Source organism: Scyliorhinus canicula, chromosome 11 (genome assembly GCF_902713615.1).
Source record: "Scyliorhinus canicula chromosome 11, sScyCan1.1, whole genome shotgun sequence".
Classification (NCBI taxonomy): domain Eukaryota; kingdom Metazoa; phylum Chordata; class Chondrichthyes; order Carcharhiniformes; family Scyliorhinidae; genus Scyliorhinus; species Scyliorhinus canicula.
Window position 1 is genome coordinate 32,188,257 of NC_052156.1, and position 16,715 is coordinate 32,204,971.

The window sequence follows — 16,715 nt, forward strand, 5'->3', positions numbered from 1 at the left end:
TTGCTGCTTATGTTAAGCACAGTACTTGCACATGCTATTTTGTATTGTCTACTTGTGTTTACAGATAAAATGCAGTCAAATAATGTTGAAAAAGCACAATACTTATTCGAGTTATACTTAATTTTAAAGTGGTAGGCTAAATATCCTGATTGTCTCTGAAAGCCTCAACAAATCAGAATGCAATCAAGGGTGCTCTGTGCCTCAGATGTACTTCACCATTAAGCCCTGCAAAAAAAAACTTAATCAACAATGTTTTTATGAGTCCTGCAAAAAACAATTTTCTGTTTCAAATACTCATCAGTCTTTTCACTCTTAGGGGAATGGACATGAGAGAGATTTTATGGATGACAACAGAGTCTATATTATGGATGTTTTTAATAGATACATCTACCCAGGCGATGGATTTGCAAAGCGTAAGTCAAGTTATCACTGTTAAATTTCAAATGTAATTAGTGTTGCATGCAGCTTTATATGCATTGAGCATTTTCTTAACCAGTATAACAAGATATAAAAATAAATTGAAAGCACCTTTGAAGTTGATCTAGGATGTGTGATATATGAATGATTACAGGTGCATGAAGAACGATTCATTCTGCATCTGTCACATACCTGCCATGTATTATGAAGAAACTATACACTGAGTAGACAGATGGAAAATGTCATAAAATTGCCTCAGTTCCCATACCATACAAAACATGCACTGAATTTAATGCTTTTTAGCAAATGTCAATACAAACATACCAATCGAACCATGGAGCTCACTAGTTTGTTTATGATGCGCGCAACGTATTGCATGGCTCAGTGTTAAAGGGGAAATATTTGACTCGGATAACTAAACTAGGATGTATTCTGTGTGCTGAGAGCCAATTTACGGTCTGAGCCTTGTCCTGTTGTACAACTAATCGTCAAACCAGGATTTATTGCTTCACAGCAATGTTTGCCCCAATTGGGGGAGCAGTTATTCCTCCTATGTCGAAGTCTAAGTTGCATGTGCTTGTAGTTTGATAAAAAGCAAATTACTGCAGATCCTGGAATCTGAAACGAAGGATAACAAATGCTGGACAATCTCAACAGGTCTGACAGAATCTGTGGAGAGAGAACAGAGATAATGTTTTGAGCCCGGATGACTCTTTGTCAAAGCTAGAGAGAGCTGGTAATAGGATTATGTTTATACTGTTGTTGGGGGGGGAGGCAGCAGTGGAGCTGAATAGAGGGCCAGTAATAGGTGGAGATTGACAAAGGTGTCGTGTGCAAAAAGACAAAAGGAATGTAAATGGTGACAATGACTAAGAAGGCTGCTGATAGTGGCACATTAAGAGATCAGAATGCATTAATGGCAGAACAGAGGTAAGTAGAGTGTCAAAGGATGACTTGGACAGGGAACAGAAGTCCCGAGTGGGGTCAGGGGAGAGGGGAGAAAATGGTGAGGGAAAAACAGATTGATGGAAGAAATAAAACTAAATTAAAGAAATGGCTGTAGTTTGAGGCTTCACAGGCCATGTTTCATGTGATCTTCAACTCATGGGTCGGAATTTAAAGATGACTCCTGGAGTAGGACATGTGACAGGCAGAATGAATTAATTATGCGGGTTCCAAAACTACAGCATGAAGTTCAGATTGAAAAATTAAATCATTGACATGTGAGAGAAATCTGCTTTTCTTATGGGTAATGAAGTTTAAAGGTAGAAATGATTTAGTGACATTATACTATTAAAAGTCATATATTAACCATGGCAGCAGAAAATGCTGAGAGCATGGGTAAGGATCAGATAAGGAAGTCAGTTTAAAAACTGACTGTACACTGCAAGGCCACACTGCAGAATAAACTCATTGTTATCATTACTGGGCAAAGATCTCTTAAAACTTGATAGACAGACATTTCGGTCAAACTAGATGAACTATAATTATTTAAACCCAATCACAGCCAGAAAGGGGACAGAACCTGAAAGATTATGATTTCCTTAAGAGACTGGGAGAGAACCTTTTTTCTTCTCTCCAAGATCATCTTTAACCTAACCGTTGAAACCTATTCTTTTACTTTGCTCTGCAAACCACTATTTACTTTTGTTTCATTTTTGTATTGAGCATTTTGATCTGAAGAAATTACCATGAACTGGATTGGACTTCGGTACGTCATGGTCAGCGGGGCCCTGGATGGGGCACCGGTAGTGCTAGTTAACGTGTACACGCCCAACTGGGACGACACGAGCTTGATCAAAAAGACCATGGCAGAAATCCCCGACGCAGTGGACCCCTGGATATTCACCCACCCAGGGGAGAAAGAGTTGTCCTTCTTCTCCCCAGTGCACAACGTATACACCAGAATTGACTTCTTTGTGGTGGGGAAAACGGTGTTTCCAGGGATAGACAGAGTGGAAATTTGCAACAGCACTGGCCCCGCATCTGCAGGAGATGTTCACAGACTCGCTAGCTAGGGGCACACTGCCACCTACGCTAGCACAGGCCACAGACCTCAATCTCGCTGATACCTAAGAAAGATAAAGATCCAATGGAATGTGGGTCATACAGACCCATCTCACTGCTGAACGCAGATGCCAAAATACTGGCCAAAATCCTAGCCAAAAGGCTAGAAGACTGCGCACCAGAAGTGGTCGCAGAGGACCAGACAGGTTTTGTCAAAGGTAGACAGATTACCTCGAACATCAGGCGCCTGCTGAACGTGATAATGACCCCATCCGGGGAGAGAACACCAGAGGTAATGTCTCCCTAGACGCAGAAAAGGCCTTTGACAGGGTCGAATGGAAATACCTCATAGAGCTACTGGAGCGGTTCGGGCTTGGAGCAGGGTTCACCACCTTGGTAAAACTCCGATACAACGCTCCCATGGTGAGCGTACGGACCAACAACACCAACTTCCAATACTTCCAGCTGCACAGGGGCACCAGACAAGGATGCCCACTGTCCCTGCTGCTCTTCGCTTTAGCGATCAAACCATTAGCAATTGCTCTCAGAGCAGCAAAAAGCTGGAGGGGGATTCAAAGGGGCGGCAGAGAGCACAGAGTCTCACTCTATGCAGATGACCTGCTCCTCTGCATTTCAGATTCACAAAACAGCCTGAAAGAGTTTTGCGCCTTCTCGGGCTACAAACTCAACATGAGCAAAAGTGAGATCTTCCCAGTGCACCAACAAGTAGGGGGGCAGCACTAACGGGACTGCCGTTTAAACAGGCCCGACTTCCGGTGGCGGCAATGCACAGCTGAGCCGCACGTTCGGCGGCTCCCGAGATCAACGGACTTCGGGGGTTTTTTAAAGGCCCCCAAAGGAGCTGAGGAGGCAAATCCCGACGGGGGAAGAGGCCAGGAGTCGCCCCAGTGGCCCCATGGTCCACCAGGAGCGGGGCAGGGAGAGAATCGACGGAGAAAACACCCGGAAAAAAAAATCGGGACCCAAAAAACAAAATGGCGGCCGGCGAAAGCTTCGAGGAGCTGAAGAAGTGGGTCCAGGAGCAGCAGACGACTCTGCTGCGCTGCTTCCAGGAGCTGAAGGTGGAGCTGCTGGAGTCCATCAAGGTAACCAACAGGGAACTGTTGGAGACCCAGACGGCCCAGGGGGCTGCGATCCGGGAGCTGCAGCAACAGGCCTCTGAAAGGGAGGACGAGGTCGCAGCCGTGGTGGGGAAGGTGGAGATGCACGAGGCGCTCCATAAAAGATGGCAGGAGCGGTTCGAGGAGCTGGACAACCGGTCAAGGAGGAAGAATCTACGGATCCTGGGCCTCACGGAGGGGCTGGAGGGGTCGGACCTAGCGGCCTATGTGGTGATGATGCTAAACTCGCTGATGGGGGCTGGGTCCTTCCAGGGGCCCTTGGAGTTGGAGGGGGCCCACAGAATTCTGGCTAGGAGGCCCAAGCCGAACGAGCCGCCGCGGGCGGTGTTGGTGAGGTTCCACCGGTTCGTGGATCGTGAGTGTGTGCTCCGGTGGGCCAAGAAGGAGCGGAGCAGCAAATGGGAGAACACGGAGGTGCGGATCTTCCAGGACTGGAGTGCGGAAGTGGCGAGGCGGAGGGCCAGGTTTAACCGGACGAAGGCGGTGTTCCACAGACGGAAGGTGAAGTTTGGAATGCTGCAGCTGGCGCGTCTGTGGGTCACCTATAAAGATCGACACCACTATTTTGAGTCCCCGGAGGAGGCGTGGGCCTTCGTGCAAACCGAGAAACTGGACTCAAACTGAGGGTCCCCCGGATGGGGGATGCTGTATAATACTGTATTTATTTATACTGTATTTGTATTTACGGGGTTTGGGGTAAGATGTGGGGTGGCCGTAGGGTGGGTGGGGTGATGTCGTACGGGTGTTCTCTGTATAGGTTTTCAAGCAGGGGTTGGGTGGACGGGTTCGGACTGAGGGGTAAACGGGGTGTTCAGGGAGCTGGTGGGGGGGGACTGACAATGGGAGTGGCCCTGGAGGAGGCGGGGCCCGGCAGGGTGAAAGCGCGGGCTTTCTGCGGGGTTCCCGCGCTGGGAGAGGGAGGGGGCGGTTTTCCTCTTCCCGAGCAGGAGCGGGGTAGGGTGGACTCGTTGACGGGCACAATGGAGGAGGGGCAGTCCCACGTTGGGAGGAGCCGAAAGTAGGGCGGGAGCCGCCGGGGTCAGCAGAAGTTAGCTGGCTCAGGGGAGTGCTGTAGAGGGGGGGGGCGCGGTTAGGAGGGGTCCTAGCTTGGGGGGGGGAGGGGAGGGGGGGGTACTGGGTTGCTGCTGAAACGGTCAGGAAGGAGCTGGAAGACACAGGGGGTGCTGGAGGGGGGGAGTTGCCGCCGTGGGAAACTGGCAGAGCGTGTGACGCTGGCTGGGGGTGGGCAAGGGATGGTGTATGGCTAATCGGCAGGGGACGGGGGCAGGGAGCCCACGGATCCGGCTGATAACCTGGAATGTGAGGGGGCTGAATGGGTCGGTCAAAAGGGCCCGAGTAGTTGCGCACCTGAAGGGACTGAAGGCGGATGTGGCCATGCTCCAGGAGACACACCTGAGAGTGGTGGACCAGGTCCGGCTGAGGAAGGGGTGGGTGGGCCAAGTATTCCACTCGGGGCTGGATGAGAAGAGTAAGGGGGTGGCGATCCTGGTGGGGAAGAAAGTGTCGTTTGAGGCGTTGAAGGTGGTGGCTGACAGTGGCGGGACGTACGTGATGGTGAGTGGCAAGCTGCAGGGGGAGCGGGTAGTGTTGGTGAATGTTTATGCCCCAAATTGGGACGATGCGGGGTTCATGCGGCGTATGTTGGGCCGCATTCCGGACCTGGAGGCGGGGGGCCTGATCATGGGGGGAGACTTTAACACAGTACTGGATCCCACATTGGATCGATCCAAGTCCCGGACGGGTAGGAGGTCGGCGGCGGCTAAGGTGTTGAGGGGATTTATGGACCAGATGGGGGGGGGGGGGTTGGACCCTTGGAGGTTTGCGAGGCCAAGGGCCAGGGAATACTCGTTTTTCTCCCATGTACACAAGGCCTACTCGAGGATTGATTTTTTTGTCCTGGGTAGGGGGCTGGTGACGAGGGTGGAGGAAGTGGAATACTCCGCCATTGCCATTTCGGATCATGCCCCGCACTGGATGGACCTTGGGCTGGGGGAGGAGAGGGACCAACGTCCGCTCTGGCGCATGGAGGTGGGGCTGCTGGCAGATGAGGAGGTGGCCGGGAGGGTCCGGGGGTGTATTGAGAGATACCTCGAGGCCAATGATAACGGGGAGGTTCGGGTGGGGACGGTCTGGGAGGCATTGAAGGTGGTGATGAGGGGGGAATTGATCTCCATCCGAACCCATAGGGAGAGGGGGGAGCAGAGGGAAAGGGAAAGACTGATAGGGGAGATGGTGCAGGTGGATAGGAGATATGCGGAGGCCCCAGAGGAGGGATTGCTGGGGGAGAGGTGTAGCCTTCAGGCCAGATTTGACCTACTGACGACCAGAAAGGCGGAAGCCCAGTGGAGGAAAGCACAGGGGGCGGTGTATGAACACGGGGAGAAGGCGAGCAGGATGCTGGCGCACCAGCTCCGGAAGCGAGACGCGGCCAGGGAGATTGGGGGAGTGATGGATAGAGCTGGGAAGGTGGTGCGGAGGGGGGTAGATGTCAATGGGGTCTTCAGGGACTTCTATAGGGAACTGTACCGGTCTGAACCCCCGGTGGAGGAGGGTGGAATGGGGCGCTTCTTGGACAAGTTGCGATTCCCGAGGGTGGAAGAGGAGCAGGTGGAGGGACTAGGGGCGCCGATTGAGTTGGAGGAGATGGTCAAAGGGACAGGGAGCATGCAGTCGGGGAAGGCGCCGGGGCCGGACGGGTTTCCGGCTGAATTCTATAAAAAGTATTTGGACCTGTTGGGCCCCCTGTTGGTCCAGACCTTTAACGAGGCAAGGGAGGCGGGGGCTCTGCCCCCAACTATGTCACGGGCGCTGATTTCCTTGATCCTGAAGCGGGACAAGGACCCTCTGCAGTGTGGATCATATAGGCCGATTTCGCTGCTGAACGCCGATGCTAAGCTGCTGGCAAAGATCCTGGCCACTAGAATAGAGGATTGTGTGCCTGGGGTCATACATGAGGACCAGACGGGGTTTGTGAAGGGAAGGCAGCTGAACACAAATGTGCGAAGGCTCCTCAATGTCATTATGATGCCGGCTGTGGAAGGGGAGGCGGAGATAGTGGTGGCGTTAGACGCGGAGAAGGCCTTCGATAGGGTTGAGTGGGAGTACTTGTGGGAGGTGTTGGAGAGGTTTGGGTTTGGGGAGGGATTTATCCAGTGGGTGAGGCTGTTCTACGAGGCCCCGATGGCAAGTGTAGCCACGAATAGGAGGAGGTCGGAGTACTTTCGGCTGCATCGGGGGACGAGACAGGGGTGCCTCCTGTCCCCCTTGCTCTTCGCGTTGGTGATTGAGCCCCTGGCCATGGCACTGAGGGAGTCAGGGAACTGGAGAGGCCTGGTGCGGGGTGGGGAGGAGCATCGGGTGTCGCTGTACGCGGACGTCTTGTTGCTGTATGTGGTGGACCCGGTGGGGGGGATGCCGGAGGTGATGAGGATTCTTAGGGAATTCGGGGGTTTCTCGGGGTATAAACTGAACCTGGGCAAAAGTGAGGTGTTTGTGGTGCATCCGGAGGGGATTGGTAGGCTCCCATTGAAGCAGGCAGGGAAGAGTTTCAGGTACCTAGGGGTCCAGGTGGTGGGGAGCTGGGGGGCCTTGCACAGGCTCAACCTCACAAGATTGGTGGAGCAGATGGAGGAGGAGTTTAAGAGATGGGATATGTTACCGCTGTCACTGGCGGGGAGGGTGCAGTCCGTTAAGATGACGGTGCTCCCGAGGTGTTTGTTCCTGTTCCAGTGCCTCCCCATCCTTATCCCGAAGGCCTTTTTCAGGAGGGTCAACAGCAGTATCACGGGATTTGTGTGGCGCATGGGACTCCGAGGTTTCGAAGAGTGTTCCTGGAGCGAGGCAGGGATAGGGGGGGGCTGGCATTGCCCAACCTCTGTGGGTACTACTGGGCGGCCAACGCAGCGATGGTGCGTAAGCGGGTAGCGGACGAGGAAGGGGCAGCGTGGAAGAGGATGGAGGAGGCGTCTTGTGTGGGCACGAGCCTGGAAGCGCTAGTAACGGCGCCGTTGCCGCTCCCTCCAACGAGGTATACCACGAGCCCGGTGGTGGCGGCTACCCTAAAAATTTGGGGGCAATGGAGACGGCACAGGGGAGAAATGGGGGGCTCGATGTAGGCCCCGATACGGGGGGACCATCGGTTCGTCCCAGGGAGCATTGATGGCGGATTTCTGAGCTGGCACAGGGCAGGGGTTAGGAGGTTGAGGGACCTGTTTGTGGAGGGGAGGTTCGCGAGCTTGGGGGAGTTGGAGGGGAAGTTCGGGCTCCCCCCGGGGAGCATGTTTAGGTACATCCAGGTGAGGGTGTTTGCCAGGCAACAGGTGGAGGGGTTCCCTTTGCTGCCCCCACGAGGGGTGCGGGATAGGGTGCTCTCGGGGGTGTGGGTCGGAGGAGGGAGGATTTCGGACATATACCGGGTAATGCAGGAGGTAGACGAGGCCTCGGTGGAGGAACTGAAGGAGAAGTGGGAAGAGGAGCTGGGGGAGGAGATTGAGGAGGGGACATGGGCGGATGCCCTGGAGAGAGTGAATTCCTCCTCTTCCTGTGCGAGGCTTAGCCTCATACAGTTCAAGGTTCTGCATAGGGCCCACATGACTGGGTCGAGGATGAGCAGGTTTTTCGGGGGAGAGGACAGGTGTGCTAGGTGCTCGGGGAGCCCAGCGAACCACGCCCATATGTGCCCAGCGTTGGGGGAGTTTTGGGAGGGGGTAGCAAAGACGGTGTCGAGGGTGGTGGGATCCAGGGTCGAGCCAGGCTGGGGACTCGCAATTTTTGGGGTTGCAGTGGAGCCGGGAGTGCAGGAGGCAATAGATGCCGGGGTTCTGGCCTTTGCGTCCCTAGTAGCCCGGAGGAGGATCTTGCTCCAATGGAAGGATGCGAGGCCCCCAAGCGTGGAGACCTGGATCTCGGATATGGCGGGGTTCATTAAATTGGAAAGGGTGAAATTTGCCCTGAGGGGATCAGTACAAGGGTTTTTCAGGCGGTGGCAGCCTTTTCTGGACTTCTTGGCGGAACGGTAGGGAAATAGGCCGACAGCAGCAGCAGCCCGGGGGGGGGGGGGGGGGGGGGGGGGGGGAAGGATTGGGGGGAGGGAGAAATGTGCACATGGATTTGTGGAGGGTGCTATCTCTCTCTTTTTTTTCTCTTTTGTTTTTCTCTTTCTTTTTTTTTGTTTTTGTTCTTTCCTTTTGTTTGAAGTTGCTCTTGGAGCTGGGGGGCTACTGGTCATGGGGGGTTACCGCGGTTGTATGTTAACAAAGTTAAGATGTTTATATTTTGTATTTTGTAAAAATTTCAATAAAATTATTTATAAAAAAAAATAAACAGGCCCGATGCAAATTCCGCTACCTGGGGATCCAAATAGCCCATGACTGGAAATAGATCCACAAATAGAACCTCACCAGTCTAATAGAGGAAGTAAAAAAGGACCTGCAAAGATGGAATACACTCCCACTCTCCCTCGCGGGGAGAGTACAGACGATTAAAATGAACGTGCTGCCCTGGTACCTCTTCCTACTTACATCCATCCCGATCTACATCCCCAAGGCCTTTTTCAAAGCACTAGACAAACTAATCATGGCGTTCATATGGGGGGGAAGAATGCTTGGATCCCAAAGAAGGTCCTACAAAAAACAAAATCCAAGGGGGGCTAGCCCTCCCAAACCTACAATTCTACCACTGGGCGGTGTCAACTCCACCTCCACGTGCGCAAGGCTCAGCCTGACGCAACTAAAAGTGGTACATAGAGCCCACTTAACAAGAACTCGTATGAGTAAGTTCTTCCCGGAGGTGGAGGATAGATGTGACCGGTGCCAAGGAGGCCTGGCCAACCACGCCCACATGTTCTGGCCTTGCCCCAGACTTGTGGGGTACTGGACAGCCTTCTTCGAGGCAATGTCCAAAGTGGTGGGGATGAGGGTGGAGCCATGCCCGAAAGTGGCGGACTTCGGGGTATCAGATCAGCCAGATCTATTCCTGGGGAGGAGGGCGGACACCCTTGCCTTTGCCTCCCTGACCGCCCCCTGTAGAATCCTGTTTGGCTGGCGGTCAGCAGCACCACCCAAAGCTGCAGACTGGCTGTCCGACCTCTCAGAATCTCTCCAAATGGATTAAATCAAATTCGCCATCTGAGGGTCAGACGACGGCTTCCACAGAACGTGGGAGCCATTCACCCAATTGTTCCGGGACCTGTTTGTGGCCAACGAACAAGCAGAAGAATAGCCAGGTAGCCAAGAATCAGGGAAAAGTAGCCGAGGCGGGGGGAGGGAGGGACAGACCGTGGTTGGGGGGGGGGGGGGGGGGGGGGGGGGATAGCAACTAAACTTAAGAGAATAGAAAAGTGAACCACAGGAGAAGGGGAGGGGGGAGGGGGTGGAAGAGGGAGGAGACAGGGAACAATAGAGGGGAACCAGTGAGGTTGGGGGGGGGAAGCAAGGGAATGGCAGCCGGAAGGAGAGCACGGTAACAATAACAAACTTGGCATCTACAGGAACAGAGAACAAAGAAAATATTGGCGAAAGACGGGACGAACGACGAGGTGATTGCAAGACGACAACGGCAGCAAAAACCGTCCGGGAGAAACAAGCGACAACACCAGATCCATTTGCGTATTGCCCTCTGTAATTGTTCTGTAATTGTTTCCCCAGTGCCCAAATGTATATGTGATCCCCAGTTCCCCCCTCCACAAACAGATGCCTACTTATGTGCTAAAAACAATACTGCCAATTGTACAGAGCTGCTAGCACATAATACCCTGCCAGTTGTTTTATTCTAACTTTTTTTTGTTGTTGTTTCTTTTGTTTTTTGTGCGTGTCCCCTTCTCTTCTATGTATATATATATATGTATTCTATTTTGTGTACATAGTGGTAAAACTCAATGAAAAACAGTTATAAAAAAAAAAAATTACCATGAACTGAATGGTATTTTGAATTCAACTCAACCATCTGTATTTGCGTTGGACAAACAAACTTTCTAAATTCTGTACTCGCATAAAATTTGACTTGATCAGCACACTTTAAAACTGACACTATACTTTACTTCATCCAAGAAGCTCAGTCTCAAGTCTGTTCATTAATATATAGTGCAGCGACACATAAATATATTAACAAAGTGCAGATCCATGAACATGGCAGTGGTGGGCTGTGCCTTGCACTTTCCATTGCACGTTACTACTTGTTACATATTTACATGCCGTGAATCCATATTGTCTTAAAACATTTTGAGATTAAGTCCTCAGGATGATTATCCCGATTTAAATAGTTCCAGCAGCAAGCTTTGTATGAGTTTGCAAATAATGAAAGTTATTTATTGTCACACACTTTCCTGGGTGTTAAAAAAAATGACATCTCACTCATTCACCCCCCACATACAACCCCACACACTGAGATTAGTTGTGACATTTTGCAGGATGCAACTCACAGGTGCATCAAAGAGTAACCAGTGTCCCCTCCCATTCTACTAGTGAGTCCATCAGGTTTGCCACAGATGGTGACTAGCTGGGTGATTAGCTTTGCAGCCATTGCTTGTTCCTCTGGAGTGCAAGGGATTGCACTTTTGTTGCCAATAGCACTCCCTTGGAATAGCCAGTGAAATATGTGAACCACAAGGGATTCACTGTGTTAACATCAAATCGGTCTGTGACAACAGGCCTGGGCTCGCTTTCCAGGAAGTTCTCATGACTCATATATTTATCTTGCTCAACTCATAGCTTTTGAAGGCCAATGCTCAACATGCTTGTCTGGTCGGGATGTCTGTAAACCCCTGCAGGCATTCTCCTTCAAGAGCTACCTCTGAACCTGTGTTCTCTTCACATAGAATAGCAAGGAGAGTGGATTTCTGCCACACAAACCCGCCGCTGAAGAATGTTATCCATGGAAACAGATGCACCAGTGGGTATACATCAAGCAACCTATCATAATCAAGATCTCAAAACCTTCTGCATTGTTACAGGTCCTTAATTCACACACAGCAGTTCAATTGTTCCTGTGGAACATAATTTCAGACAATCTCCTTGCCCCTGAATATATATGTCTGCAGACCTGTATGTCCCACAGACTGGTAAACATCAAAATGGACATGCACATGAACATTAAAGAAAGACTGATCGCAAACATACACCATTGTCTCTTCCATTGTCTAATATTCCCCAAAACCTTCAAGGAATGCCAACCATGAGGCATGGCAGTAGAGTTAGGTCTCTGACGAAGCAAATCCCCAAAAGCATGATGATGCATACAGGAATAAAGTCAAAATAATATATTCTGCAATATTTACATGTGGCAAAGTGAATGATGTCATAACATCTATGATGCCTTTGTTCTCTCATAAATTTCAAGTTTTCTTTTCCTGCTGCTACATCTTAGTGTGATCCAAACATCAGCAGCTGAGCTGGAAGTAGGTTACGGAGTGTGATGCTCCATCGCCTGCAATGACTTTGGGCCTCTTCTGGAGGTTTAGAACCTTGATGGCTCCATGGGAGGGAACTATTGAGGGTGTCCAGCATAGGTGCAGGGGCAACATCCTCAGAAATTTCTACTGGGTGTAATGTGGATGGTGGCAGAGGAGAAGAGGAGAGTCTGCACAGCCTGGGGATGCCCCAAGAGGAAGCTTACCAGGCAGTTTTAAGAATTCATTTTTACGGGATGTGGTCTTGTCTGGCTAGTCCAGAATTTGTTGCCCATTCCTAATTTTCCTTGAAAATGGTGAGCTGCCTTCTTAAACCGCTGCAGTCCATGTGGTGGGCGTACACCCACTCTGCTATTTGGGAGGAAGTTCCAGGATTTTGACCCAGCAACAGTGAAGGAACAATGATATATTTCCAGTAAGAAGTCTAACAACACCAGGTTAAAAGTCCAACAGATTTGTTTCAAACACTAGATTTCGGAGCACTGCTCCTTCCTCAGGTTAAAGACAGGTTCACCCGAGGAAGGAGCAGTGCTCCGAAAGCTAGTGTTTGAAACAAACCTGTTGGACTTCAACCTGGTGTTGTAAGACTTCTTACTGTGCTCACCCCAGTCCAACGCCGGCATCTCCACATCATGATGTATTTCCAAATCAGGATGGTGAGTGACTTGGAGGGTAACTTCCAGCTGGTGGTGTTTCCATATTTCTGCTGCCCTTGTCCTTCTGGATAGCAGTGGTCATGGGTTTGGAAGATGCTGCCGAAGGAGCCCTAGTGAGTTCCTGCAGTGCGCTTTGTAGATGGCACACAATGCTGCTACTGTGTGTCAATGTTGGAGGGAATGAATGTTTGAGGGGTGCCAATCAAGCTGGCTGCTTTGTCCTGGATAATGTTAAGTTTCTTGAGTGTTGTTGCAGCTGCACTCATTCAAGCATGTGCAGAGTATTCCATTATACTCCTGACTTGTGCCTTGCACGTAGTGGACAGGCTTTGGGGAGTCAGGATGTGAGTTACTCACCTCAGGATTCCTAGCCTCTGACCTGCTCTTATAGCCACAGTATTTATATAGCTATCCAGTTCAGTTTCTGGTCAATGGTACCTCCCAGGATATTTATAGTGGCGGATTCAGTGATGGTATTGCCATTGAATGTCAAGGTTTTATTCTATCTTATTGAAGATGGTCATCTGTCATTGGCCACGAGTGCCCAGTCCCCACCTGATATGGATGAGGTGATTTCAGCGTTGAATTTTATGGACATCTTATCCTTGACGGCTGCTCAAATGCATGCATGGATGCAGAGGGATCCGACATTGGCGAAGCTTCGCCTTACGTTACGCAACAGCTGCAAAAAGGAAACGTTTCGATCGTTTCTGCGACCCTTCGCTCAGAAGTTTTCCAAACTGAGCTTGGAGGATGACATAATATTGTGGGGTGCTCGAGTAGTCGTTTCCCCTCTGGGACAGAAAGCCCTGTTACAGGATTTGCACTCCGGCCATCTGGGGGTTTCAAAAATGTTGGCCCGGAGCTATGTTTGGTGGCCGGTTATCGATGGGGACATCGAGAGAATATTAAAAGACTGCCGACATGTTGAGAACTTCAGAATCTTCCATCGTCAGCTGCTCTCCATCCTTGGAAATGGCCGGGTCGTCCATGGATTTGCCCCCACGCAGATTATGCTGGACCATGCATGGGCTCCATGTTCCTAATAAATGTGGACGTCCACTCCAAGGGGCTGGAAGTTTAGAGGTTGTCTTCGACGACATCCAGAGCCACAATCTAGAAACTCCGAGGATCGTTATGCACCCGTGGACTTCCAGAAGAGCTAGTGATTTACAATGGAACTCCTTTCACCCACGATGAGTTTGCTGCCTTTATGCGGCATAATGGCAGTTGGCACATCCACACCACGCAATATTATACCTCATTTAATGGATTGGCAGAGCGGGCGGTCCAAATGTTTAACTGGGAATGCAAAAGCAGTCGACTGGGTCGATGGACACGCAGTTGGTGTGCTTCTTATTCACTATACAATGTGACCACTGGGATTCCTTCAGCCGAACTTTTCATGGGACCATGACTCAGAACTTGGTTGAGTGCTACTCTTCCAAACCTTGGGCTCAAGTTCAAGCGGCATCAGGAGTCAAAGCAGAGTCACCATGGTTCAGGAACTCCAGAGCGAATGTTCCACCCTGGGGACACCATTTATGCATGGAATGCATGGTGATGGCGCGTTGTGGCTCCCGGGATTGGTACTGAACCAGACTGGAGGTCTATTTGGGGTCCGAGTCCAAGGAAAGACCCTTAAGATGCATGGGGACCATTTGACCAGGCGTGAAGTCGCCTGTCGGAACACGCTACTAGCGGTAGTACCGATGTTGCCACAGCAAAAGGCGCCCCTTGGGTTGAGGGCCCAGCTGTCCAGGTTGTCCCATCTAGCCCAGAAAGAGTGCGATTACTCAAGTTCCGATGTGGACACTGAGGTATCCCAGCCGGCAGATCATAGTCCCTGTGGTGAATCACAGTAGCTTAATTCACACTGTATTACTATGTCTATGTAAGCTCGGCACACGAGCAGTTGCACTGCTCTGCCACTAGGGGGAGATGCACTGGGAGTGTATGGGAGTTTGTACTGGGCTCCACCCTTGGCTCCACCCATGGCTTCTCCCCCCTAATCGGAAGTATAAAGATTGATGCTGAGAGCCTGCCTGCAGTTCATCTGGAGTTCATCGTGTCACAGGCAGGCTCAGTTGTAAGACGATTAAAACCACTGTTCACTTCTAATCACGTGTCGCGTGAATTGATGGTCTCATCTGTACCTAAGGTTCCCTTTCGGCAGTCTGCCAGGAAGCGCCGTTCAGCGACACGTTACACTCCACCCGACCCAGAAACACTGCAAGTGGATGCACAGCCGTGGGCCAAGCGATGCAGGTGGCCTCCGCCAGTGGCAGTTGATGGGGGACTTTTGGGCGGGGGGGGGGGGGGTGAGCTTGTCATCACCCGCATGAGATTCATGGGGAAACAGTCATTGATCTCCCTGTGGGACGCATGGAGTACGAGCTCCCGAGGTAGGGGGTGGAGGCCGACCACCTGGGGCTCGTTATGAGCAAGAGACAAAAGCAGGCCCATCTCCTGGCCTGGTGTAACAAATCCTCCCAGCTAGGATTACACTGGGAGTGAGATGCTGCATTATGCAGACTATGGTAAATATGTAAATAAATTCATCCTTGTTAACGACAGTTTCTTTTGAGTTGTTATTCCCTCCAAACCCCTTCCAACCTTCTCCCCCCAACCTCCTCCAAACCTTCAGGCAACATCCAATTGGTTGTAAAATTACAGCAATTTGTCTTACCACTTTTCAAGCAGGAATGTTCTGAGTTGCAGCTGCTGCCTCTCACCGTTGGGAAGCTTTGTGATTTCCTATTGAACCGCTCAGCCTGACAGATCCGTCTTTAAGCCAGTCTTTCAGATTTGCAGCTCTGGCTACTCCGAGTGGATGAGGAGAAACTGTTTGAAACACCGAGCCCGAGCCGTCCCCCCCAGACCACAAGCCCTGGTGTTTGGCTCTGTCTGCGCCCTCTCTCCTGGGCCCTGTTGGTTGGTATTAGTGATGAACCTCCAAATATAATATGATATTATGCTGGGTTGGTCTTTTCAAGATAATGTTCTGACCAGGTGAGGAGGAATGTACTGACTCCTTTCTATTCAGCCTCTTGTTTGATCCAGCGCACAGAGCGACTGCTTAAGAACCATCCACAATGACCTCTGCCACCCGGGGGGTCATCCGGCTCGCCCACTACATTAAAGCCCAAAATCTGCCTTTCTCCACCGAGGAGGTAAAAGCCATCACCAGGGATTGCCCTATCTGCGCGGAGTGCAAACAGCACTTCTACAGACCAGACAGGGCCCACTTGGTCAAGGCTTCTAGGCCCTTTGAACTCCTCGCTATCGATTTCAAAGGGCCACTCCCCTCGACTAATAGGAATGTGTACTTCCTGAACGTCATAGACGAGTTCTCCCGTTTTCCCTTTGCTATCCCGTGCCCCGATATGACCTCCCACACAGTCATTAGGGCCCTGCATAGTATCTTCACCCTGTTTGGTTTCCCAGCTATGTACACAGCGACCGGGGTTCATCCTTTATGAGCGACGAGCTGCGTCAGTACCTGCTCAGCAAGGGCATCGCCTCGAGCAGGACTATCAGCTATAACCCCAGGGGGAATGGGCAAGTAGAGAGGGAGAATGTGACGGTCTGGAAGACCGTCCTACTGACCCTCCGGTCCAGGAATCTCCCGATCTCCCATTGGCAAGAAGTCCTCCCTGACGCGCTCCACGCTATTAGGTCCCTCTTACGTACCGCTACCAACCAGACCCCTCAGGAGCGGCTCTTTATTTTTTCCAGGGGCACTACCACGGGGGTTTCGCTCCCGGCATGGTTGAAGACACCGGGCCCAGTACTCCTCCGGAAGCACGTCAGGGCACACAAAACTGACCCACTCGTAGAGAAAGTGCTCTGACTGCATTCGAACCCCCAGTACGCCTTCGTAGAGTTCCCTGACGGCCATCAGGACACTGTATCCCTCCGGGACCTAGCACCTGCAGGATCCAACCCCCCTCCACTACCACCGCCGAGGTACCCCTCACACTACATCCCACCCAACTCGCCCCCCACCCCTCGCACCTACCAGTTCGCTACATTTTTTTTGCGCGCCAGCTAGCTCCCAGCGCCCCA

At 51.4% G+C, this 16,715-nt stretch overlaps 1 protein-coding gene across 3 annotated transcripts in view; it reads left to right on the top strand.

Annotated features, from left to right (window-relative positions):
• Positions 1-16,715, top strand: part of hdac11 (histone deacetylase 11) — a 230,610-nt gene that overhangs the window by 183,535 nt on the left and 30,360 nt on the right. For 2 of the 3 annotated variants that reach the window (XM_038812718.1, XM_038812719.1), the window contains one exon: positions 317-413. In XM_038812718.1, the coding sequence (XP_038668646.1) occupies positions 317-413 (97 nt within the window). Of the gene's footprint in view, positions 1-316; positions 414-10,074; positions 10,499-16,715 lie in introns of those variants that run through there. The other variant, XM_038812720.1, reaches the window with a different exon arrangement.